This window comes from Aedes aegypti, chromosome 2, assembly GCF_002204515.2.
Source record: "Aedes aegypti strain LVP_AGWG chromosome 2, AaegL5.0 Primary Assembly, whole genome shotgun sequence".
Classification (NCBI taxonomy): Eukaryota; Metazoa; Arthropoda; class Insecta; order Diptera; family Culicidae; genus Aedes; species Aedes aegypti.
The window spans coordinates 139011195-139038371 of record NC_035108.1 but is presented as its reverse complement, the minus strand read 5'-3'; the positions used below and the strand labels follow the sequence as shown (position 1 = coordinate 139038371).

At 37.3% G+C, this 27177-nt stretch overlaps 1 protein-coding gene across 1 annotated transcript; it reads left to right on the top strand.

Annotated features, from left to right (window-relative positions):
* Positions 1-486: 486 nt before the first annotated feature.
* On the top strand, positions 487-27177 carry LOC5574117 (protein G12). The gene is made up of 3 exons (XM_021842542.1): positions 487-1321; positions 25151-25323; positions 27034-27177. Exons 1-3 carry the CDS (start codon positions 865-867, stop codon positions 27142-27144), a joined length of 741 nt encoding a protein of 246 aa, XP_021698234.1. The 5' UTR covers positions 487-864; the 3' UTR covers positions 27145-27177.

Genomic DNA, 27177 nt, shown 5'->3' with positions numbered 1-27177 from the left:
ATCCGTGCTCTTGAAATGTTCAACTTTGGCTTCTATTCATCTTCACCTTAAGAGACACCTATTTCTTCCCATATCTACCACCCTTTCCTTTCCCTTCCAGGTAGATGATTAAATAGACTCAAATGTAGCGAGGGCACAAATCTTCTTATTGGCGGGGAACGTATCTCTGAAGTCGGCCTCACTGTAAACCTAGTTAAAATGACGTTTCGACGAAATCCACTGAATTTTTCCTTGAGGGGCGCATACTACACCGTCTTCCCTTACCTGCTGATAACAACTGTTCATTCATGTCTGTTGACGGCATCGTCTCGGTTACGACTTATTTACAAATTTAGCAGCCCGTGTGGATCACGCAGATCCAGACTATATCTGACCTGGGACCAATTTATATTCAATCAGCGACGCACTTGAGAGCGAGAAGGCCCATTATGAATCATGTGGCTGCCTGGACGCAAAACTTGTCCCGGATCTGATGGACCTTTGTAGGGGGTAAATTTCAGTCCATCCACAGAATCGTTCGCGAGAAGTTTATTCCGATTCGCGGGAAACAGTTTTGAGTGGTGTGAAAATCCACCTTTGGCTCGGTTCGGTCCAACAGTGCTTTTGGGTTGAAAGATCAAATGACACTACGATACGGGATAGTTTTCTTAGTGTTCACGCGGGTGGCGTGAAGTGGGATATTTTAAGGAAAACTAGTTCTGCCAAAACTATGCATAGTTAATGAAGAAGTCCATATACCGATGAACCTAAAATTCTTAAACCGCAACCTGTTTTGAGATAAAGTTTTCCATCGCGTACGCCGCTCATTGCTTCGATTCTCGAAAAGGCGACCAGGTCTGTGTAAATTAATTACCCAAACTAATCATGAGGACCAGAAGTGCATTCCTCTCTACGGGACCAACTTTTCCGGCCTTAGCGGTTGCGGCGTTCGCAACACTTTTGTCCCTTTTGTCATCGTCCCCAGCGAGGACTCAAATATTTGCGTATCAGTTGCCAACGATTCGCCACATCGAGGAGCAACCGTCGCATCATCTGCAGCAAGACATAATGGATTTTATCGACCTGATTCCGTTTGACGACGTGCAAACGTTGATGCAGTACTACTATCACTACGACGCCGAAGTGGAAAACGCCTTCGATTATGTGTCCACCGAAGATTACTCGCAAATAAAGCTGGAAATTATGAACCTGAGCGAGGTGCAGAGCTTCCGACGATACCTGGACGGCATCGGATTCAGCGTGGAACAGGTGTGGAAGGATCTGTGCTTGCGTTTCGACGTGGAAGACGTGTTTGTCGAGCCGGATGATACAATACGGAATTGTGAGTAGATCTGATTGATGCGATGAGTGGCTATAGTGAAAGTTAGACAAGACGGTTTCTATGCTGTGAAAGTTTCTAGTGCGTATCGCTTAACCCGCATCCGCCCGGAAAATGGATTTTGTAAATTTTTGACTGATTACTTTAATTTTAAGTTCAATGGACGTCTAGTTTTTTAAGGGACTTTTTATTTTCGAAATCACCACTGGTCCTAATTTATTCCGATGGGTAACTGGAATGGATCTGGTGAAATGACCCTGATTTCTTTTTTCATCAAGATTTATACAACAATTTGTTTTTTTTATTATTATTAATGGCACGGGAAAGCTAAAGAAGACAATGGAACCAGCTTTGGTTCAAGGTTATTTTTGGTTCTATATTGGACCTCCGTGTAAGCGGGCATAGATTGATCAACTTTTTTTTTATTATTTCTTTATTAGTATCATTTCAAACATTACATTCATTTCTTATATCTAGATGTTCTGTGTTAGACAACAGTATCATCCTAATTTATCAAAACAAATTTAAGATTGTATTAACATTTTGTTAACAACATATTACATTTCATTTGCCGTAGCAGTTCAGATTTTTTACAGGTGAGTTGATTTCACATGCTTATAAGAGAAAAAAACACGTTTTCAATTTACTTAACCTAACTTAACCTAAATATATAACGCATTTATCGTCGAAATAGGAGATTGTAACGATTTTTGCCTGAAAATGTTAATTATTTTATTTGACATTTGTTCCAACGTTTCAATATTGGATATTCTATGTAACACATTGGTACTATACCAGGGAAGAAGCTTAAGAATCATCTTCAAAATTTTATTTTGAATTCTCTGCAGAGCTTTCTTCCTGGTATTACATTCTAGTCTATATTGGTACAGCATACAACATGGCTGGCCTGAAAATTTGATTGCAAATCAAAAGTTTTGAAAAAGTTTTGATTTTCTATTAATAAGGGGATAGAGACATTTTACATATTTCTTACATTTGACTTGAATGCTCTCAATATGATTTTTGAAAGTTAAATTCTTATCTAGCATGAGCCCTAGATACTTAACTTCATCTGACCAATTTATTGGAACCCCTCTCATCGTGACAACATGTCTATTTGAAGGTTTCAAATAAAGAGCTTTTGATTTATGTGGGGATATTATTAGTTGAGTTTTGGAAGCATTAGAAGAAATCTTCCATTTTTGCAAGTACGAAGAAAAAATATCCAAACTTTTTTTAAATCAATTACAGATGACACGCAGGCTTCGTCCTTTGGCTGAGAGGACTGTGTCATCCGCGAACAAAGATTTTTGACATCCCTGAGGTAACTCAGGTAAGTCAGATGTGAAAATATTGAATAGTATTGGTCCCAAAATGCTGCCTTGGGGAACACCAGCTCATACAGGAAGTCTTTCGGATCTGGAGTTCTGATTTTTTTTTCTTTTTTTAATTAAAACTGACCCCCACACCAACGAACTCGCATTGTGTGGACGCAACTAAAAATTAAATGACTAATAAACTTACAAACGCGAAATAAAAACAAACAATTACCATACAAAGGTGTGGTGCAAAAACAAGAAGGTGAATATATCTAGGATCCAGTGGAAATCAGCTTTCCTTTGAAGGATCCATTTCTGAACAAGAGACGTTGATATGCTTAAGCATTAAATAAATCTTAATAAGAATTCGAGTGATTGAAAGTAATGTTGATAGCAATGCACAGTGCTCCAGGTATCAGTTTTACGCGGAAAGATGCATTTTGAGCTTTAGAATGAAACATTAGACAAAATTGGTCTTCTACAAAGTTGTTTGTATTAGTTAAGTCGTTTGTTTGGTGTTATTGAAAATTAGGGTGGACCACATTTTCATAGAAATTGTGTAACTAACTTTCCTATTTGTAGAAAATATATTATACATGCTTCAGCAAAGTTATAGACCATTCAATTTCAAGCAACTTTGCCAAAAAAAGTTTTTTTGTATCTCTTAAATTGACCGATTTAGAGCTTTTTTCCTGCAGTGACATAGGGTGGTCCGAACAAAACTGGTTTTCTGGCTCTAGAGTTTTCAATTCAAATTTCTCATCAAAGTAGTCTATGAAACACTTTTAGAGCTTTGAAAAATGCGTAATTTGGCGAAGGAAGAAACTCGCTATCTCCTTTCGTTTAGGAGTTATTGTTGTTTTTCTCTCAAAAACATGCCTACTTTGATTGTGAATATCTCTGATTGGGGCAAACATAAAAAATATCTTTTGACAGCATTCAAAAGACAAAATAAAATTGTATATTATATCAAAAAATTACAGATGTGTTATTTTTGTAACTCTAATAAAATGCCTATAAAAACAAAGGTTTTAAAGCAGAAAAACTTTAATAACTTTTGAACTAATATAGATATCATCAATATTTTTGCATGAAAATTTGCGTTTTGTTAAGTTCTTAAAGTCGTTCATAGACCGCTTTGACGAGAAATCTGAAATAAGAAATATAGGGCTTTAAAACTATTTTGAAAATTTTCATGGTATGTATTTCTTTATTATTTTACATTTTGAGCATGAAAATGAAATTTTAGACAAAAATGATCTTCTACAAAATTGTTTCTAAAAATGTAAGCTTTCATACTGTGTCATTTGAAACTAGGGTGGTCCACAATATCACACATATCATACAATCAACTTCTTCATTTGCCAAAATACTGGGATATGCTCTTAAGCAAAGTGATAGAACTTGAAATTTTGATCAACTTTGCCAAAAAAAGTTTTTCTGTAGCTCAAAGTTTGACCAATCTAGAGCATTTTTTCCTAACCATCGCAGGGTGGTCCAACAAAAATAAGTTTTTTAACTCTAGTTTTTTTAATATTATTTTCTCGTCAAAGTCGTCTATGAACGACTTTTAGAACTTAACAAAACGCAAATTTTCATGCAAAAAGATTGTTAATATCTATTTTAGTTCAAAATATATTGAAGTTTTTGTGATAAAAAGTGTTTGACTTTCAAGACGTTTTATTAGAGTTACAAAAATAACACATCTGTAATTTTTTGATATAATATACAATTTTATTTTGTCTTTTGAACGCCGTCAAAAGATATTTTTTATGTTTGCCCCAATCAGAGAAATTCACAATCAAAGTAGGCATGTTTTTGGAAGAAAAACAATAATAACTCATAAACGGAAGGAGATAGCGAGTTTCTTCACTCACCAAATTACGCATTTTTCAAAGCTCTAAAAGTGTTTCATAGACTACTTTGATGAGAAACTTGAATTGAAAACTCTAGAGCCAGAAAACCAGTTTTGTTCGGACCACCCTATGTCACCGTAGGAAAAAAGCTCTAAATCGGTCAATTTAAGAGATACAAAAAAACTTTTTTTGGCAAAGTTGCTTGAAATTGAATGGTCTACAACTTTGCTGAAGCATGTATATAATAATTTCTACAAATAAGAAAGTTAGTTTAATCATTTCTATGAAAATGTGGTCCACCCTAATTTTCAATAACACCAAACAAAGGACTCAACTAATACAAACAACTTTGTAGAAGACCGTTTTTGTCTAATGTTTCATTCTAAAGCTCAGAATGCATCTTTCCGCATAAAACTGATTCCTGGACCATAGTGCAATGGATAGTTGAATTTGTGCTACAGCAGATATGCAATAATGTTACCTTTATAATGTTGTTTCAATTTAGTTTTGAATATATCACGATTATTTATCTGTTTAAGGTATTCCGGGAGGGAATTGTATTTCAGAGGACCGAAATAAGATAATTTTGTTTGTCCAAAACTAGTGCGTGCTCTCGATTGCACTAAGCTATTAGCTTGTCTTGTGTTGTGACCATGATTGGCTGTTGTAAGAACAAAATTAATAAAACAACAAACAAAATAATAAAATTTCATCAGCGCGTGACGAGGAACAAAGGAGCTCACACGGTACATCATACCACAAAGAGATTCAACTTTACTTTCTACGCTTTCAATGTGATTTTCCCAAAACAGTGTTGAGTCCAACTGAAGGCCAAGATACCTGATTGTAGACACCTCCTCAATAGTGTCTATTCCAAAACATGGATTACCATGATTTTCAAGTTTTTTTCCGGGGCTATGGAACAGCATATATTTTGTTTTATAAAGGTTTATGGATAACAAGTTAGTATTAAAATAGCGGATGAGGGTTTGCAAGTCCTGTTCAATGCTGATGATTACAGAATTACTATCAGCGTCAGGGTAAAAAATGGATGTGTCATCTGCGAACAATCTTGGTACACCAATTAGTGGTAGATTACCAATATCATTTATATACGTAAGGAACAATAGAGGCCCTATATTGCTCCCTTGTGGCACCCCGACGTTAACTGTACGCAAAGAGCTTTTAACACCGTCAATAGCTACAAACTGCTGCCTATTTTTCAAATAGCTCCGAATGATATCATTCGCAATACCCCTAATTTAATTCAACTCTAGCTTTTTCAAAAGGATATTGTGGTCCAGCGTATCGAACGCCTTTTTTAAATCGATGGAAAGCCCTCCTACAACACATTTGGAATCAATTTTATCAATAAGGAAATCTATTAGCTCTACTATTGCGGTCGATGTACTACAGCCTTTTCTAAACCCATACTGACATTTGTATAAAACATCGTACTTGGTATAAAAATCTGTTATTCTGTTAACTAGCAATTTTTCAAATATTTTATTGAACACAGATAGAGTGGATATTGGGCGATAATTATAAGTCTCCCGATTTATGAATTGGTACAATTTTGGCCAACTTCAGGCAGTTTTGGTAGATCCCAGAACATATTTTTAGATTAAACATAGTTGAAAGAATATCTGAGAATTTTTGGATATTGCCTTTCAAAACACTAGCTGGAAAATCATCAGGGCCATTACTTTTTTTAGTATCTATCTCTTTTATTAATAGAAAAACTTCATTTACATTTGTAGGTTGTAGAAAAATAGAATGATTTAGGTGACGCATATTATCAAGAGGATTTAAGTTTGTCTCGGAATGATATCAGCTAGTTTAGTTCCGACAGTTGAGAAATACTCATTTAGCGCTTCACATGCTTCGAAGTTATTATGTGTTTGGATGCCATCGACATGTAAGTTTATTATATTTTTTTGTTTCGAGCACCCCATAATTTCATTCAAGTTTTTCCACAGCTTAGAGTTACTATTAGATTCTAACAAGTTTTTGTAGTACACAGTTTTACAAGACTTTTTTGAAACTTCTACTTTTTTGGTTAGGTGTTTCAAAATTCCCTGCAAATGTTGATCATTTGGATTGTTTCTAATTTTTTTTTAAATATTTATTTTTAAGTTTTATAAGTTGCCAAAGATCAAAAGTGAGCCATGGACAGTATTTGGACTTAACATTTAGAATTTCAACTTTTTCCATCGTACAACGAGATAACATTTCACTATATGTTTTAACTATGGATAACAAAGAACAATGGACATCATCAGAACAAACAAATTGATTCAAATAATTATTGAAGATGCTACAACAATCAGATGGTCGCTAACTTCAGTGTAAATCGTATCATGACGAACATTGGGCGTGTCATTTTGCTTGCTGATAAAATGATCAAGAATATTGTTGCTTACTGGACGTGTGACAGATGAATTTGAACATACAAAATCATAAGATTCCAAAAGGTTTTTATAGCGAAGGACAACATTATTGCTGGACAAGTTTGTTGGTACATGCATATCACCTACAATGAAACAAGGTTTTCGACGACAGTTAAATAATAGGTTTTCCAAAACATCTTGAAATCTGTTGAAGGGGGGCGATAAATACCAACGACATCATAAAGCACGCCTTTCATTTGTAATTCGATCTGGGTCATGTGGAATCCATCAAATGTCTGATTTTTTATAATTGTGTACTGATGTGTATTTCTTATAAACATGGCCAATCCTCCAGAAGACCAATTAACCTGAAGTGTACGATTTAACAGATAACTTTGAATTATTCTAACAATGCACATTGGTCCCAAAGCCATATCTAGGAAGACAAAAATGATTGCGCCTAAGCCGTCAATTTTAGATATATGGTGTCTTCGGCAAAGTTTCTCCATATTTTTCAGAGATGTGAAATTAGGGTGGCCCACATGGGTTACGAGATCAGCACATAAACTTTTTTGCTGACATAATGTTCTACAATGTTTTAGAACAACCAATTTGAAGCAACTTTGCCGAAGAACTGAAATTTCTATCTCTTATGGTTCGCGAGTTATGATTTTTTTTAACAAAACTACTGTTCTATCTCTTATGGTTACAGAGTTATCAGAAATTTTCTCCGAAAAAATGGTTGTTTTCAAATGCCGATATTATTATTATTATTAGCTTTATTAGGAAGATTTTCAGCCCGTGGCTGGTTCATCTCCAAATGCCGATATCTCCGAAAGGCGCAAACGGATTTTCAATCTTTTGTCGGCCTTAGAAAGATTATTTCTTTCTATGTTTATGGTGAAAAAAACTGTGAGGACGTTTATTGTTTGAAAAAATTGACAAACTTTTGAAAATAATATGTTTTTAACCAAAAATTGTCTATAACTTGAAAAATATTCGAGATAGCTCTTTGGTGCCTTCAGCAAAATGTGCAAAATTGAAAGTTCTGATAGTGCTTCATACAAGGTATTCATAAAAAATCATCGCTTATACATATGTTCACCATAAACCGAATTTTATATGGTAAAGAATGCGAAAAAAGATATATTTGCTAGAACAATCTAAATAACTGTATGTATGTCATTTAAAATTGAATATGTATGTGTACACATGTATTGATATCGATCATAGTAAGCGGAATCTAAGGAGTTGAAAAAAGGAAAATTATTTGCTGAAGCAGTTTTCAAGTGATCAAGGCCCACCTTCTGGTTCGTTACCTTAGACAGATATTTGGGATTTATATCTGGCTCTTGTTCAAGATTCATGCATTCTTCAATAGGCGAATGCTGCCCTGACTAATTTGTTGTAGCAGATTTATTGGATTTGATTGAATTGAATGGGATAAGTTGGATGCCCAGATAGAATAATTGCAGATACTTCTATATTTCTATGGAAGGATATCACGGGTTTTGGTAATTTGAAGAAATTCTTCAAAGTATACGTTTTGTTATCGTTTGGGGTTGATAATATAATAAACGGACCCGGAACGCATGACCTTCTGCTTAGTAAGCCGAAGCGGTAGCAATTTATAACCAACCACGGCATAGGTTAGCTGTACAAACATTATGTCGCGTGAAATAACAAGACATCGTTTATGGATTAATGTTCCATGGATCACTGTTAAAACTGCTTCAGCAACTAACTTTCCCTAACTCCAAACATTTCGCTTACTATGATCGATCTTATTTCATTACATATATTTTCAATTTTAATGACTTTACATACATTCCGGTTGTTCTAGCAAATATTTCTTTTTTTCGCTTTCTTTACCATATAAAATTCGGTTTATGGTGAATATATCTTAAAGCAATGCTTTTTCATGAATACTTTGTATGAAGCACTTTCAGAACTTCCAATTATTTTTGCAGAAGGCACCAAAGAGCTATTTCGAATATTTTTCAAGCTAAAGTTGAAAAACATATTATTTTCAAAATTTTATCAATCTTTTCAAACAAAAAACTTCCTCACAGTTTTTTTCATCATAAACAGAGAAAGAAATAATCTTTCTAATGCCGACAAAAGATTGAAAATCCGTTTGAAAACAACAATTTTTTCGAAGAAAATTTCTGATAACTCTATAACCATAAGAGATAGAAGTAGAGTCTTCGGCAAAAAGTTGCGCAATCAAAAGTTCTAAAAGTGTTTGGAACAAAGTTTTTGCGAGAAATTATCGTATAAAAAGTTATCAAGAAAAAACTGATTTTTCAGTACCACCCTAACTTTTTTGTTAAAAAAAATCATAACTCGCGAACCATAAGAGATAGAAAGTTTAGTTTTTCGGCAAAGTTGCTCCAAATCGGTTGTTCTAAGACATTGTAGAACATTGTGTAGTCCTAAATGCGTCAGCAAAAAAGTTTATGTGCTGATCTCGTAAACCATGTGGGCCACCCTAATTTCCCATTTCTGAAAAAAATGTCTGAAAAAGATGGAGAAACTTTGCCGAAGATCTAAAATTGACGGTTTAGGCGCAATCATTTTTGTCTACCTAGATATGGCTTTGGGACCAATGTGCAAATGTTGGAAAATTAAAGTTCTGTAATTTTAAAATCAGACCTTCATGCCAAACAATGTCGAATGCTTTTTCTATGTCTAGAAGAGCAAGACCAGTAGAATGGCCTTCAGATTTGTTGGAACGGATCAAATTTGTTACACGTAAATGTTGATGAGTGGACTCCGAACTGTTCATTGGCAAAAATTGAATTTTCGTTGATGTGGACCATGATTCTGTTCAAAATGACCATTTCAAAAAGTTTACTGATGGAGGAAAGCATACTGATTGGACGATAGCTAGAAGCTTCTGCAGGATTTTGTTCTGGAAGTTTCTTGATGAGGATGTAGAAAATTCCATCATCGCCAGGAGCTTTCATATTTTAGAATTTTTTTTTATAATAGTTCTCACTTCTTCCAAATCAGTCTCCCAGGAATTTGCGAAAATGTTCTCTTGATTGAGAATATTTTCGAATTCCTGAGTAACTTGATTTTCAATTGGACTAGTAAGTCTTAAATTTAAATTGTGCGCGCTTTCAAACTGCAAAGCAAGTTTTTGAGCTTTTTCGCAAATAGTTAGTAATATTTTGTTTTCCTCTTTCAATGCCGGTATTGGCTTCTGAGGTTTTTTTCAAAATTTTAGATAATTTTTAAAAGGGTCAAGGTTCAATTGAGAAATGTTACTTTCAAAATGTTTGTTTCTGTATTGTGAAAAACGTTTTTTGATTTCTTTCTGCAAATCCACACTGCAAATTTACACTCCCTAATAAATTTCAAAACGGCTTTTTCTTTTTCTGACGTATGTTCTAAGATTTCTGCAAGTGATCCGGTAATTCCACATGTAGGTCGTATTTGTGTGTATCCTCTGCAATCAACGAGTATGTGCTTTATGGTCGTTTGGACTCCACACCAAACGCAATCGGCGGGGAACTGTGGATCAGAATGTATGAGTGGGTCAGTCGGGAGTGTACTATTCTAAGAAGCGTCAATATATGCTGATCCGACGCATTTGTGCTGTCCGGTTGTTTCCTGGGTGCCTGTTTGATATGTCTTAGCTGTTCTTGCCTTTGGAACCATTCAGCTTCCCACGTTTTCCAAATTTCCTTTTTAATAGCTTGCACGGCATCCTGCGCTGGTATAGGGATGTCGAAAAGGAGTTGATTTCTGGCATTTTTGGCAAGTTTATCGGCAAGTTCGTTGTCGACGATACCGCAGTGACCTGGGATCCAACTGAAAGTTACTTTGCGACTTTCAATCATCTTTTCGATAGATTGAATCCAGGGATGTTTTGATCGGCCGCTTCGTAGGGCCTCAAGGCAGCTAGCCGAATCAGTGGATATGATTGCGTTTTCGTGTTCGTTCACCTTAGACACAGCAGTTTTAAGCGCAAATGCTTCTGCGGAAAACACACTGCATAAATTTGGTAGATGGTGGCCACCCCAGCCCCACAAAAGCTGTTGTCTTCAGTTCCATCAGTGTAAATTTAAAGATGTGACAGATACTTTCCAGCAATGAGCTCTAAAAAAGCAGGGAGGACTATGTTCTGGTTAGAACCTGCCTTCAGAGTGTTCCTCAACTTATTATCGATGTTAGGTGCTGCTGAATGCCACATTCTATCGAACTTTCTTACTGAGTTGCTCATATTTGGGAGAATGAAGCCTGAAGTTTGCTGGATTAGATAATTTGTTCGCCTTACAGTCGGATAGTTCATTGCTTCGGGATTCTTTTCTACTAATCGCACAACCGTCTGTGCCAGCCTCTGAATTAAAGCCAGACGAAATGGGAGACATCCTTGAGGAAATTGGGCTAGTATGAAATGCGCAGATTGCTTGGCGTACAACGTCGTTGTATATTGGGCATAATGTCTGCTCTAAAGTGTCAAGCTTCGCGCTGGTAAGGCATAGACCGAAAAAGAGTTTGGAAACAACTAGTGCTGAACCTACCTTTAAAAGGCTGGTTCGACTACTTCGTTTTAATCGGCATCCCAAGATCTTCAAAACCCGTATTCTACTCCTGCAGCTGTTTTTAATGTTCATGTTATGCTGGATGGAATTGAGTTTTGAGTGTACACGGATAGAATTCTGATCCCCACACCATGATTTACAAATCATGAAATTCAGAAATTGGTTAGGACATAATATCAGGATCACAAATCATGTTTCCTGGAGTCATAATCATGATTCCTCATTAGCGTAACATCCAGTGTGGAAACACTAAGCGGCGCACTTTGCTTCATCTCATTCGTATCAATCACTCTAAATTCAAGATGACGAAGTGGTTGAGTGGTAGAGTACGTGGGTGATATCATGAGTCGTAATCTTGTTTTTTTGGTTTCTGATTTCTACCCGTGTATGGTCACTCCTAGTATTTTGATTTTCCTTACCCTGGGGATTCCGCGTACAGTAGGATGTCTGCGCCGGAAGGTATTTCATCGAAGTTTGGCTGCATAGCTACCAGAAACAACGTCACAGAGAGAACTGAACCTTGTGGCACGTCGTTTTCCGCCTTCCTGGTGCTTGACAAGCACCTGTTGGTAGTTACTTGGAAGTATCTGTCGGACAGGAAACTTGAGATGATGTTCATCATTCTACCGGAAATCATCCAGTTAGTAAGGGTACGTAGAACGCCCAGGTCTCCATGTTGTGTCGTACGCTTTCGCAATATCGAGGGAAACTATTTCCACGTGCTCATTTGGCTCGATTTGAAACAAGGATTCCAAACTAGCTAGATGAGTATCGACGCCTTTTCCAGCTCGGAAAGCATGCTGACGTGGGTCAAGCCTTCATGCAGTTTCAAGCTCAGTGACAAGACGGTGGTTCACCATTCTTTCGAATAATTTTCCCAGGCAGCTAAGCAGTGTAATTGGTCGCCGTTAAGTCAGAGGGGACCAAGTACAAAACTTGAGAAAATTGGATTATTCGCTCATTAGATGCAAAATAATTTTACCTCCGTTACACTTTGATCAGATTTGAAGAATGCTGTAAACTGTGAGAGATATGTAATAAATTTACTTTGGATGATCAACAAAAATCGATAAAAGTGTGCAGTCAGAATGGACCAAGTGCTTATTACCATAACAGCGAAAATGATCAGCGCGCTTAGTAATGCGAGGAAATGAAAGACATTTAAGGAGATTTATCAGATTTTTCGACATCGAATCATTCTTCTACTTATCCATCAATAGAAATTTATAAATATTATATGATTCGATGCATTTGATTTTGATTTTTGACCATTTACCATATTCGGATCGGTGGTCAGAAATTGCAACAATTTCTGTGCAGACAGAGCGGACCAAGTGTTGAAAAGCAATAATCTAATTGATTATTGCATTTTTTGAGTCAATTTCAGAGTCCGATAGAAGTTTTTGGTAGTTCTATGGTGTATGTATGGCATGTCCTAGAACCCGCTTATTGGACCAGCATATTTTGGTCGGTACTAAAGATTTTCACTTGGTCCACTCTGACTGAACGCATATTTGAATATTTCTGGTCTTCAACGCCCTGACCCTGCGAAGCCTTAATTTTCAAGCTATCGTAATGCCACTGATTTTGATATTTACTATATGGATTATTTAAGAATTTACGAAACTGGTGTCGAAGGGTCTTGATAATCTGTTTATCTTAGAGATATGCACCCAATTTGACCATGCAAGCATTAAATGATTGTTATTTTTCAAGAAATTGTTCAGTCAGAGTGAACCAGCTCACTGAACGGTGGTCTTTGGTGCAGTCAGAGTGGACCAAGTACATATAGTCCATCAAAAAATCGTTCTATTAAAGGTTTGGATTATGATTTTTCATTATTATCACTTCACATTATATTGTTTGAAAGTAACATAAAGACGTGTAAAAATATTGAACCGAGATTTAAACGAGTTCAAAAATTACAGAGCGTTAGACTTTAAACCCATTTTTCTCAAAATAATCAAAATGTCACTTGGTCCACTCTGATTTAACGCCGACCAATTGGCCTATGACCATCTGCTTTGCTTTGGTCAGCTTCGGGTTTAGGTATAGGTACAACCGTACCTATTTTCCATATGGATGGAAAGTCTGCCGTCATTCCATGTTTGGTTGAACAATTGTAGCCAAGCGATTTTGGACGTGAAAGGAAGACGCTGCAACATTTTGTAACTTATTTTGTCAGCTCCAGTTGAACTTCTTACTCGTTGGTCTAGGGCCCACATGAGTTCTTCCATCGAAAAATCTACGATATATCGCCTATGCAAATTGGGACGTTGTGTTTTAGTGAAAGGGGCGATATCTTTACTATGCTGTTTGCGAAAGTTTTCGGGGTAATTTGCGTTGGACGATTTCAATTCGTATTCGTCAGCAAGAGCCTCTGCTACTTTTTGTCCGTCATTGGTCATTCCTGCTATTGGGAACAGACTTGATCTTTCCTAAGGTTACTCGAACCCCGGTCAGCACCGCGAGGAGGTAGGGATAGGATTTGTTGCGCAGGATTCTAAGGACCACACAAAGGGGTCTATTTTATTCCTTCAGGTACACGAGGTACCAATGGTACGCCATACCGAGCCATTTACCAACCAATTATATAAAAAAAACTGAAGTTTGTAGACACAAAAGTCAATTTGGACCAATGGAGATGTAAAATTGTGAAAAATGCTCGAATTGTTCTGGTGGGTTTCGACTCCCAATACGCTAGACTGGACACGTTAACCAACTACGCCACAGAACAGGTAACGATTCTGCAGCGCAGAACCCTAGTTGAGTAAAATCCAAAGCCGGACCAATAGGGAGCCGGATGCTATTCTTGGCACTTTCGATTCACTTGGGCCAAGGGTTTTTTTTAAAGCTACAGAACTCATATTTGGCTGCAAAGTTTCAGACAATTCGGCCGAGAAAAACCCCCCATGCCATGGTTCTGCTCAATACTAACCATCTCATTGAGCCAACGTTGGCATATGACTAGTATGATGAAAACAAGGCAACAGTGCGACGCTAAAAATAAAATCATCTCTCACTGTTGTCCGTAGGCACGCTTAGGAGAGTCGAATTGGATATCTAAGAGAACCGGAAGAGATGTAGGGTTGTGACGGACTTTGGTTCCAAGTTGGTCGATTGTGCTGCAGAATCTGTTCATGTTAAACGATTATTTCATCTAGTAACCCTACTGGGATTTGGAACTTCGGGACGAATCAAACAACTAATAATAAACAGAAGGTTTATTAATAACATTTTGATGGTTTGAGTAACTTAGAAGGAATGAAAAAAAAACTAACAAATACCACAACTACTGGTTGCTACGCTCAGATTACCTCAGCTACCGATATGTCGAGTGTTGATTCGTTAACACCCCCTCTTAATCGGTTAACAATTCCATATTCAATACATCTGGCACGTGCATCAGCATTAGACCTATTCATATTTTCAAAAATGTCTGGAAGCTCCCCAGTCAACCAATACTTTTATTTATCATTGCGAAATGAACTTCTGGCCAAAATTTCACTTAATTTAGAGTAAATTTAGGTGTGCTTCAAATCAATTATGTGTTTTTGGGCTATTTTCAAGCTTTAAAAAATCATAACTACCGAACGAAACATCAAAGTTTATTGGAAATACCTCTACATAGTAGTTTATCCAATTCTACGAACTTTTGCCGAACACGATTTTATGATTGGAGCAAGTTTTAACATAGTTTGGTTGAGGTTTGTATCTTGAGGTTCTTGAAAATCTCTTTTTTCGGGAAGTGTTTTCACTGAAAAGCATGCCTGCATGAACATTTCGGATTTTTAATTTCCAGGCATGATGACTATGCATATCTTAAAGTCAATCCCGTTCAAAATTACCATTTATCTTACGAAAATAAATTGTAAAAAATTAGAAATTGTAAAGCACATTTACAAATCCATTGTGGGTGAGCCAAGAGCACCACCGTGAGCTTCAAAGAACACAAAAAATGAACGCGTTAGCACTGCCTTTTCTCAGTCGATGATGATGATTGTTTTCAAATCGTTCTAAATGATCAGTGAAATGCGATCAAAACAATCATCACTCGGAAAGAAAAAGCAATGCTAACTTGTTCAATTCATTCGTTTTCGGTACATGTGTCATGCATGATTTAATTATCATCAGGTTGCGATGCAGTGTTCGATCTTTGGGCATTTATTGTAATTTATTGCCTTGAGCAACATGTAAGCTGTTGATGGTCATTGAAGTAATTAATGTATTATGTTCGATTCCCGTTGACAAGGGCATGAAAACTTAATTTTAATGGGTGTTTTACATACCATGTATATTGAGAAAACTGTAATTTCTGGGTACTGTGGCGAACAAATTTGGATCAAACAATGTTAAAACTCAATTTAATCTTACTAGCGTGTACGACAAACTTTAACAGCATAGAAATTGCTTTCAAATAGTGGTAATAGCATGTGGTTTTGATTTTCCACATGCTAGTTATGATTTTTTAAACCTTGAAATAAGCCCAAAAACACATTTTCAACTTGAAGCATATTGAAATCTTTATCAAATGAGCTGAAAATTTGACCAGACATTGTTCTCGGCATGAGAATTCCGAATACTGCTTGACCGGTAGATTTCCAGACATTTTTTCAAATATGAACAGGTCTAATCAGCATGTTCTGCTCCATCGTGTACTGACTTACGTTTTCCGCCAATCAACTGCCGTTTGCGAGCTGTCTTCCATGTTTCAGCTTTCGCTTCTCCTTTTGGTAGCCAAATACATCGATTACCATGACTATCTTCCTCTTGCCCGGATGTGAAATGTTCTACCGCACACCGGCTATCTTCATTTTTTAGCGTATTATATGGCACCATGTGCAATGCAGATTCTACTTCACTTAAAGTATTCTCCATTCAGTTGGAGCATTCCAACTCTGGTCGAAAATCTCCACCCTGAATGTTACAGATATTTGCGCAGACTTCACTCTTCAGTTTCTCCAGTTCAAGTTCCAGTAGATACAGTCCATCACGCAGCCGCCCGGTTGCCCAACGCTCCAATCACAATCCTTCTTCATGTGCCCTCGCTCTCCACACTTGTGACATCTTCCAGAAAACTTCTGAGACTTATTGCTTCCTGAAAACGCTGCAGACTGCTCCACATGGTCCTCTTGGCGATCAGATCTCGTCGACTCCTCCGCAAGTAATCTCTGCTTCACCAAATCCAAGGTCAGGTCGGCTTCTCCCACGTTTTCCAAAGCGGTCACAAGAGGATCAAATGAATCAGGCAGTGTCAAGAAGAGCTGTGTTCCAAATCACCTTCAGCTAGCGTTGCGCCTGCAGATTTCAGTTTCCTCAGTAACCCATTTGTAGTGTTCAAGCCGATTTATAAACACCGTTCACATTTTTTTCTAATTAATATCGCGCGCCAACCAAATTACTCGTCACAAAACTACTTTCAAAACTGAAGATCTTTTTCTCTTTCTCCATGACCGAAAACTCACACACGAATCGGTAACCGCTTTTTTCTTACTCGTCCTCAGTGTTGATAGACTCGCACTCAAATGTCAATCAATACGCTTTCCCGAGAGAGCAAACTCATTAGAGATCTGCTTCGCAAATCTCACGCTTGAGATTTTCATGCAAAATCAACTCAATCAACTCAAACCATAAAAAATTATTCAGTCGCAAAACCCGGCCAAAACTCGTGAAACCCGAATATTGTTGTTTACGTTAGAAAGGATTACTATAATTTTACCAGACTAACAAGAAATTATTGCCGTGTGTGAGTTAACTGTGGAAATACGAGACAATGAGTCAAAAAGGTGAGCCAACTCATCCATGATTTTTTGACTGGTGAGTTGCGTGATTGACAACTCACGCATGAAAAATCTCAAGCGTGAGTTGTGAGAAATTGAGTTTTTCACAACACTGCTCGTCCTATCTGATCATTCTCTTCCATAGAGGTCCCCAAGCAAACTGCCACGAACACCAACGCACAATCAATCTTACACAAGTCGATTTCCTCAGAATGAAAACGTATCGATGTTTGTTTGACGTCATTGAGCTTTCGGTCAACGGCAGGCCAACAGGGAAGTGGTTGTTTTTCAGCAATTCTGTTTATATTTGGATTCTCACAGCAAACAAAAGCAATGTTGTGACAGTTCTCGCAGCAAACAAAGAAAATTTTGTCAACATTGCACTACTACGCAGGCAACTGGATTGGTCTATTCTTCTATCTGTTCGGAGCTTTCGTATACAGACCACTCATACAACTATAGCCATTCATCATCCAATGCAAATCCAATTCAAATCCAATCCAAATCCAAATCCAAATCCAAATCCAATTCAAATCCAATCCAAAATCCAATCCAAATCCAATCCAGATCCAGATCCAGTCCAATCCAAATTTAATCTAATTCAATCTCTTTCCACCCACGAATGGGAATTACGAATCTCTTTTCCACCCAGAAATGGGAATTACGAATCTTGTTTCCACCCACGAATGGGAATTACGAATCTCTTTTCCACCCACGAATGGGAATTACGAATCTCTTTTCCACCCACGAAGGGGATTTACGAATCTCTTTTTCACCCACGAATGGGAATTACGAATCTTTTTTCCACCCACGAATGGGAATTACGAATCTCTTTTCCACCCACGAATGGGAATTACGAATCTCTTTTCCACCCACGAATGGGAATTACGAATCTTTTTTCCACCAACGAATGGGAATTACGAATCTCTTTTCCACCCACGAATGGGAATTACGAATCTCTTTTCCACCCACGAATGGGAATTACGAATCTTTTTTCCACCCACGAATGGGAATTACGAATCTTTTTTCCACCCACGAATGGGAATTACGAATCTCTTTTCCACCCACGAATGGGAATTACGAATCTCTTTTCCACCCACGAATGGGAATTACGAATCTCTTTTCCACCCACGAATGGGAATTACGAATCTCTTTTCCACCCACGAATGGGAATTACGAATCTCTTTTCCACCCACGAATGAGAATTACGAATCTTTCTTCCACCCACGAATGGGAATTACGAAATTTTTTCCACCCACGAATGGGAATTACGAATCTTTCTTCCACCCACGAATGGGAATTCCGAATCTTTTTCCACCCACGAATGGGAATTACGAAAATCTTTCACCAATTACCTACCGATTGCGCCATGTAGTGTTCAAGCCGATTTATAAACACCGTTCACAATTTTTTCTAATTAATATCGCGCGCCAACCAAATTACTCGTCACAAAACTACTTTCAAAACTGAAGATCTTTTTCTCCTTCTCCATGACCGAAAACTCACACACGAATCGGTAACCGCTTTTTTCTTACTCGTCCTATCTGATCATTCTCTTCCATTCTTCTATCTGTTCGGAGCTTTCGTATACAGACCACTCATACAACTATAGCCATTCATCATCGTCATTCATCAAGTCCTGTCACGCTACTTGAATGATGACCACACTCTCACAAAATTCTCTTCAGCTTCGAATGCACGTTAAACCATTTTAAATCAATTATACGGCTCATTCACTACATCCTTCCCCTTGTCTACTCTTTTGGCATCAATGATATCTTTCAAATACTAAACTTCCTTATTTTTAATAAATCGAAATTTGAACGATTAGTTCGACTTTCAATAAAACCAATCTTTCTAGCATAGTTAACTCTGTTAAGTGACTCCGCATGTCCGAACCTTCTACCATCCTCAACCTAGCGAGTTGCTTCCGAATCAGAGTTTGACTTGCAACGGATTTCTTGGCAAATGTTGCTTGAAGACTTTCCCACTTGAGCTTCGTGGTAGTCTTGTCCCGCACGATTTCCAAACACTCGTCTGCAAGGCAACTCACCAACAACGACTTCGCTTTTCGGTCCTTTTCCTCGAATTTGACTCGTTCGGCTGCTGCTTCCGGTGCCACACCGATACTCCAGACGCCTCGAGAAAAATCTTCACAAGATAACTCCAGTTTTGCAACTCCGATCTATTGCCGCGGAATTGCGAAATTCCATACGCAAGGTCCTTATTGCTGGGCCCATAACCTATCGGGATTTGGAACTTCGGGACGGGAATGGGACGAATCAAACACCGAATATTAAACAGAAGGTTTATTAATAACGTCTTGATGGTTTGAGTTACTTGAAAGGAATGAAAAAACTAACAAATACGGTGTTGTGAAAAAATCAATTTCTCACCACTCACGCTTGAGATTTTTCATGCGTGAGTTGTCAATCACGCAACTCAGCAGTCAAAAAATCATGGGTGAGTTGGCTCACCTTTTTGATTCATTGTGTCGTATTTCCACAGTTTATTAACACACGGCAATAATTTCTTGTTAGTCTGGTAAAATTATAGTAATCCTTTCTAACGTAAACAACAACATTTGGGTTTCACGAGTTTTTGACGGGTTTTGCGACTGAATCATTTTTTACGGTTTGTTTTGTTTGAGTTGATTTTGCATCAAAATCTCAAGCGTGAGATTTGCGAAGCAGATCTCTTATGAGTTTGCTCTCACGGGAGAGCGTATTGATTGAGATTGGAGTGTGAGTCTATCAACACTGAACAAATACCACAATGACTGGTTGCTACGCTCAGGTTACCTCAGCTACCGATATGTCGAGTGTTGCTTCGTTAACAAATCTATCGTAACGAAATATTCAAAATAAAAACAAATAGACCACACCAGATGAGCGTCATTCCTCCAGATAACCAAATCTCGTAGTGAATTTTTTGGCAAGAACGTCTGCCACTTTCGAGTTAATATGAAGTTACAAAAATTACACAATTTTGGTGCTTTGCGTGTCTGTGAAGTGTGTGGAATAATAGTTTTCAAGGGTGTGCAGCAGTGAGCACAATTTGTGCAAATAATCATTTACACTGTGAAAACAGGATGCCTCAAACGCTGTCCGGATTTGTACACTATTGATCATTAACCCGGACATATCGTTAAAACCTTATATTTAGTGCGTTTGGTTAATATTTTGATGTAAATAACTGAACTGTATAATTATAAAACTAAGAATGTAATTTGTTGGCAGAGAACGGGTTTACGCAAGAAACATATTTAAATTGAGGATCTCAAATGCAGGTTGTCGGCAAGGAGTGCAGGTGAAACAATTGTAATTTTATTTCAAAATTTTGACCTTTCATATATTGCTTGGTATATTTATGCTTGTTATTTTATTATATAGGAGATTTTCCGTTAGAGTAAGGTACCTTCTATTATATTTAATGTATATTTACAATTCAACACGCATCTGTCCAGATTTCGATTCACGAGCGTCCGGCATTTTGATGCATGTGTCCGTATTTAAGAACACGTCATGCTTCATTAAATTAACGTTTTACATGTCATAAATGTATATTTCACTACAATTTTTGTCCATGATACAAAGTTCGTACGCATACCTGTATGGAAAACAATAAAACTTATACTAGATGTGACAGAAACATATTTAAAACAGCGTTTGAACTTTCGGCATTGCTTAAGTGTCCGGGTAATGATGCATCACGGTACCAACAAGAAACCCATCCCGATTGCGCCTATGGCATAGAAAAAAATACATTTCAATCATAAATTAATGTCAATTCTGTTCTCTACCATCACAAAATTTTGTTGTCAAATTTCCAATTAGCCTAATAATATAATATACGTACAAAATTGCCCCTTTCAGAGCCCCTCGTAGCCAGGAGTCCAAAGGCTTTGGGGTTTTTTCATATTTCGACATGAAGAATCTAACAAAAATAGTCCGGTTTGAAACCCCGTGTAACACCATCGTGACCTTCCCGTGTGAGCATCGAACAGACATGACAACCCAAGTTGCGCAATTATATCAGTAGGGGAACTGGGGGTAATATGCCCATAGGGGGCGAAACGCGCCACCATCGATTTGGACAAACGATGTGTTTTAGAATGCTTTTTTTCTCCCTAGATCATAGAAAATGGATAAAAATGCTTTTCCTAATATGTTTTTATGTGTTTTTCTCAACCAAATCGATAAAATCGTATTAAAACGTTTTTCGCTGTTTTCGTTGCAATTTTGTGCGATTTTCAATGTCATTTTTTTAGGTCGAGCAAACTTGTGCACTGTCATAGTTTGTATTACGTGCAAAACTTATGTTAAATTTGCCCTCAAAAAGCTTATTGAAGGACCTAAACTTTAATCAACTCTGGGGACAAAACGCCCTCCCCTATTTCATAACACCAAAACAGCCGTTTGAATTGAAATTCTACCAAACGTAATGCCACGTTGAAGTTACGCAAAAATTGGAACCTTACAAATGTACATTTTTTGCATCAGCATGTATACTATTACTGAACAATAACATCTGAACAAACATGCATGATTGTGTGCGTTCGTTTACAGCATGGCTAACGCCGAACTCAAACGGGGCGTTTTACCCCGCAAAACATTACATATGCAGTTAAGCAAGCATTTTTTAAAAATTTATTTATAAACCCCAGAAAAGTTGAAATGGATAGCTGTTTCTACTATTTGGTAGAAAACATGTTTGACCATCCGACCATAATTAAAAAGAGCATGAAATAATGTTTTTCACATCTAAAATCGCTGTTCTCCTTAACGTGGGCAAACTACCCCCAGTCCCCTAAACACACTCCCAAAAAATCATATGATTTTACGTCTTTTGGATACACATAAAAGAAGCTAGCCGAATGACGTAAATTGGAGTCGAATTTTCAATACGTCAGTGGCTGATTCGAGAAATGTCATTCACAGCCTCATCGTTTTCGTATCCATTCACATGTATATTTTTTTAATACACCTGAAGGACACGTTTTTGTGTCGTTACATCGCTTATAGGTATCATGTTTCATTCATTCATAACGGGAATTGAGATCACTGTAATTATTGTTCGTTTAGTTGAGGAATAGATTTTTGTGCACATTCTCAACATGGAAAAATAAATACTCACACGTCAGTTAAGCGGGGCCCAGATAGCCGTAGCGGTAAACGCGCAGCTATTCAGCATGACCATGCTGAGTGTCGTGGGTTCGAATCCCACTGGTCGAGGATCTTTTCGTAATTTTCTCGATTCCCAGGGCATACAAGTATCTTCGTACCTGCCACACGATATACACATGCAAAAATGGTCAATCGGCAAAGAAAGCTCTCAGTTAATAACTGTGGAAGTAGTCATAAGAACACTAATCTGAGAAGCAGGCTATGTCCCAGTTGGGACGTAACGCCAGAAAGAAGAAGACGACGTCAGTTTATATGGCACTTTCATAGAAGCACGCACCTTGCATTCAATGAACAATCGAACATAATGCGTTACATGTGCGTTACTTGTTGATTTTGTTAGCTACAACGCCATCCAATATATGGCAAACATGGTGGGAGAATATTTTGTGACAAAATTATTCAGGTGTGAGTCTATTAGAGGGCAAAATCCTCAATACTTGTGATATATTACTTAATTCAGGTACGTTATTTGCTTAAAATGTTATTTATTTATTTCGCCAACCAAATGTTAACTACATTTACATATACAGTAATTTTATCTTTTTCTTAATTTTGACTAGAACGTATCATTTTTGTAACACTTTCAATAGTTCGTGTTAACAGTGTTCGTATTATTTAACATGTCAACAGCGAGCATCGTGAAGCACAAAGGATTTGAAATACCTTCACAAAAGTAAAGCATTCACCAACGAACGACATGTCATACCCGGATTGAAGGCTTTGCGGTTCCGGATTGGATCAATGAAAACGTTCTTTTCTGGAATGCATTCCGCAGACAGAAGCCAATGCAGGTGGACATTTGTTTGCATTTGTGGAATTTTGCCCTGATTGCATTGATTGGCCAGTAGTTCTCCGTCAGGTGGATGAGTTATACATGTTCGACACCGAAAAGCTTTGGTTTATAATTGAGCTAACGCATCGGAGCGCGTCAGTCCGTATACGCATCTGGTGGTGCAGTGGTTTCGATCCTGAGGTCTCGCACAGTGGTGTGCCTTCATGCAAAGATAGGACAAAATTTCTATTGTGCTCCAAAGTGATTGAAAATGGTAATCTTTTAACTTTCTTCGATGCCTGACGTCATCCCTTCAGAAATGAGCGTTCAAATAAAAAATATTTTTTTTAGCGATATGTGTTCATCTAGATATTTTCATCCAATCAGATAAATGGTTGCTTGGTTATACACACGGAGAAATAATTTTACTTAATTTTTGAGTTTACTTTACCCAAAATTAAGTATATCGATTATAGTTTCAACCCGAAATCTCTCGGTTTTCTCTTTCTCCCACACCAATGTTGTCAAAAATAGAGAGAGCTGCATCTACCCAATGGGGGGTACTTTGGCCCAATAAGCCAAATATGGGTAAATGCAACTTTTCTTATGTCTGGGTCGAAAGAACTCAATTTTGCGTTCAATCAACCTAAAATTGAGTATATTTTTCTAATGGAATTAAAGCCAAACTACCTAGTGGGGACCTTGGAAATTTAGCCAAAATTGAGTTATTGGGCTCAACTACGGAATTGCGTTGAAACAACCCAAAATTGAGTTGAATTTCGTCTCCGTGCAGATTACCAGAGATACAAACTTAACTTCTTTTACGTAATTGCAGTTGAATTTCAAACAGATTATGAAACAAGATGAAAATTTGAGTGATGAGCTAGCTAATAAGAATGAACCATTAAAACGAAAGGAAAGAACTATTGTACGTCTAAAAGTGTGGATTTTTTGCTACTTGATAATGAGTGACTCATTTTCCTGAAAAACTCCACATAAAACGAACAGATTATTAAGTAATTTTCACTGAAACCAGGCAACCATCGGCACATATTGAGAGAACTCACCATTTTTGTCATAATTTGCTAGAAAATGCTAAAACTAGAGGAGAAGCGTTTTGGTTGACTCGAATTGCTGGACCAACATTTTGATAAATTTTAGTAATTACTTCACGAGCTTTGTATCATATTTCTCTTCAAACCCATTGTAAACTTAATGGCATCGTATGGAGGAAGGATGTAGCTTGTATTTGAAGTTAAAAAAAGTCATTTATAAATAAGCCACAATTTTATAAGAAGCCCATTTTTCGAACATTCAATCTGAATTCTGAGGTCACATTCAGAAAGCTGAGAAAAAACTGAGTATGAGAAGCTACAATAACTAGATAACCAATTGTATTTACCCTATGAAATGAAAGATTTAAAACAAAAAAAATACCATAATTTTGACATACATGGTAAGTGCAATTAATGGAATAATATATTTTTGAGCAACAAAGTAACATGTTCCTAATCGCTGAATTGAAAGCAGTAAAATTTTGGTTACTTTTCCATACTTACGATGCTGTCAAAAATCGAAAACAAAACTGATCAATCTTAAATTCTGGGAAACTGTCATTCAATGGTGCAGAAGTCTATTAAAGTATTAACAACTTTTTTTGGAAATATGAGTTTTGTCCGTCTATGCGCCACTGTGCCTCGTCTCAAACCGAACCACTGCTTGCAAACTTGATTGAATTATTAATCAATTTTGCCGTCCGGAGGCACCCTTGCCAGAACCAATTTCGCACTGAAGAAGCCGTCCTATGCCATATGATTCATTGTGACTGCTACATATGATCCAAAGTCAACATGTTGATGAATTTATATCCATTTGCTCTTTTCTTTACCCTTCCGGCTGCCTACGACAACCCGATGCCCACATATGCTACCACCATTCATTCCGGATGACGACGACGACGACGATATTGATTGCAGTAAATCTAACCACCCGGGGACTGAACGGATTAGTCGATGACATATTAGCACTGCTGCCACAGGACGAGATAATCCTGCTTTTCTTCGATAAGCTCGAAACCAGCAACGATTTCTCCTACTTTTTCGAGCAGATCGGCAGCGGGGACTTTGAAAATGTGCTCAACATGCTGCAGGTAAGACGAAACAGTGAGGTTTGCGAAGATACGATATCCTGGGGTCATCAACATGTTTGGGCCAAATTGATCCAATTTCCCATTGCCACTAGAATTATATTCAATCAATAAAGTACTCAGACATGAGAGATTATCCACAATAGTCCATGAAAAGTACAGTACTGGCAAGAATCAAGTACACAAAGGCCGATTTTCATCGCAGTGGTAATGTTTAGAGACTAGTATTGCAGCTTCTAGCAAACTTATTGATCTGAAATTTGTACTGCATGTAACTGTACTTCAAGTATTTTTTTTTAATGTTAGTAAATTTAGCAGCTATTCAAATTACATTGTTTGTGTCATAATACATGTTCGGGCCAGCAGCAAGCCACCGGGGTACTTCATCCAAGCATCGCACCTGAGGACGCAGCATTCCTCATGCTGCCGGCTACAAACACGCAATTATCACTACACTGGCAACACTGAATACTTACCAGATTAGCATTCCAATCATTCATCATTCCTGAAACGAAACAAACAGAAAATTTAACATAATTAAAACATAAAGTAATCAACTTACCCATCGATCATTCCAGATCGTCAATACAAGCTACAACATTGTTATTGTTTATCTTTTGCATTGTATCATTGTCTGACAGTTCCAGAAGATTTAAACTATCAATCGTATAACAGTTATCTTTCAACACATTAATGTATGCAACAATACACTTCTGGAATATTCCATGCAAGTAAATAGGGAAGAGCGGTGTATAAATAGGACACACTTACGATGTAAATATCATGAAATAAACCGTGAACTCGAAAGTATCTCGCGTAGTAATTATTCCCTACCGGATCGTGTCAGCGGAACAATGCATGAACCGTTTATTTTAAGTATGACTATCTCATTCTTGAAATGAACAGTTAAAAATATTAAATGAAGACCGAATTTAGTACTTTACCATTTAATTTCACTAGAATTTGTGTCCTTTTAAAGATACGCGTATTTAGACCTCATCTGTAAGGCCATTTTCATTGTCATGTCGAGTCTTGAACACGACACTGAAGACATCCTTACAGTTAGTGTCGAAATACGTACCTGTCAAAGGATACAAATTCTAGTGAAAATAAATGGTGTAGTACTTAATTCAGTTTTCATTTACTTAGGGATGATACACAAATTATGTCACGCTAAATTTCAAATTTTTCGAACCACCCCCCCCCCCTTTGTCACACTTTTTGTATGAGTCCTCCGAAAATTTTGTAACGCTTGTCACGCTTGGCTCGACCACCCCCACCCCCCCCTTTGGAGCGTGACGTAATTTGTGACCTCTTATAGGTATTCCACTAAACAGCTCGAACAATTATTATCATGTAAAAATTCAATTTTCAGAATTTTTCGTACTGAGATAAAACTAAAATTTAAAATTCCGCTTCGAAATGTTGACAAAAGTTATATCTTTATGTGTTAAGAACATTTAATCTGAAGGTTACATTGACAAATAGACAATAGTTACTTTCAGGAATATGAATATACTAATAGTTATAAAACCATTTCCAACTCGCGTAAAATCTTTTCACACTGTACCAATACGTACGACACGACATCCGGCTGTAGGCTCTAGGAAGTGGACTTCCATTAGTGGCAGTGGGAACAGGATTAGCAAAGTGAAATTGATTCTGAAAAGTTTTTCGTTTTTCTCACCAAACTGATTGCATGCATCGTTTCAGAGCTCCCAACAGCTGAGAACCCTTCTGTGGCGGTTGCAGCGGCATGGTTTCGATATTCCCGGATGGATTCAGCTGATACAGGGATACTTTAGCTTTAGTAGTTTCAAGTGATGAAAAAATACAGTCGGTAAGATTGAAGTATAA

Coding starts and splice junctions, on each gene's coding strand:
- LOC5574117 (XM_021842542.1), top strand. CDS start 865: ATGAGGACCAGAAGTGCATTCCTCTCTACGGGACCAACTTTTCCGGCC. Junction 1,322..25,150: donor GGATGATACAATACGGAATT/GTGAGTAGATCT, acceptor TATTGATTGCAG/TAAATCTAACCACCCGGGGA. Junction 25,324..27,033: donor ATGTGCTCAACATGCTGCAG/GTAAGACGAAAC, acceptor GCATCGTTTCAG/AGCTCCCAACAGCTGAGAAC.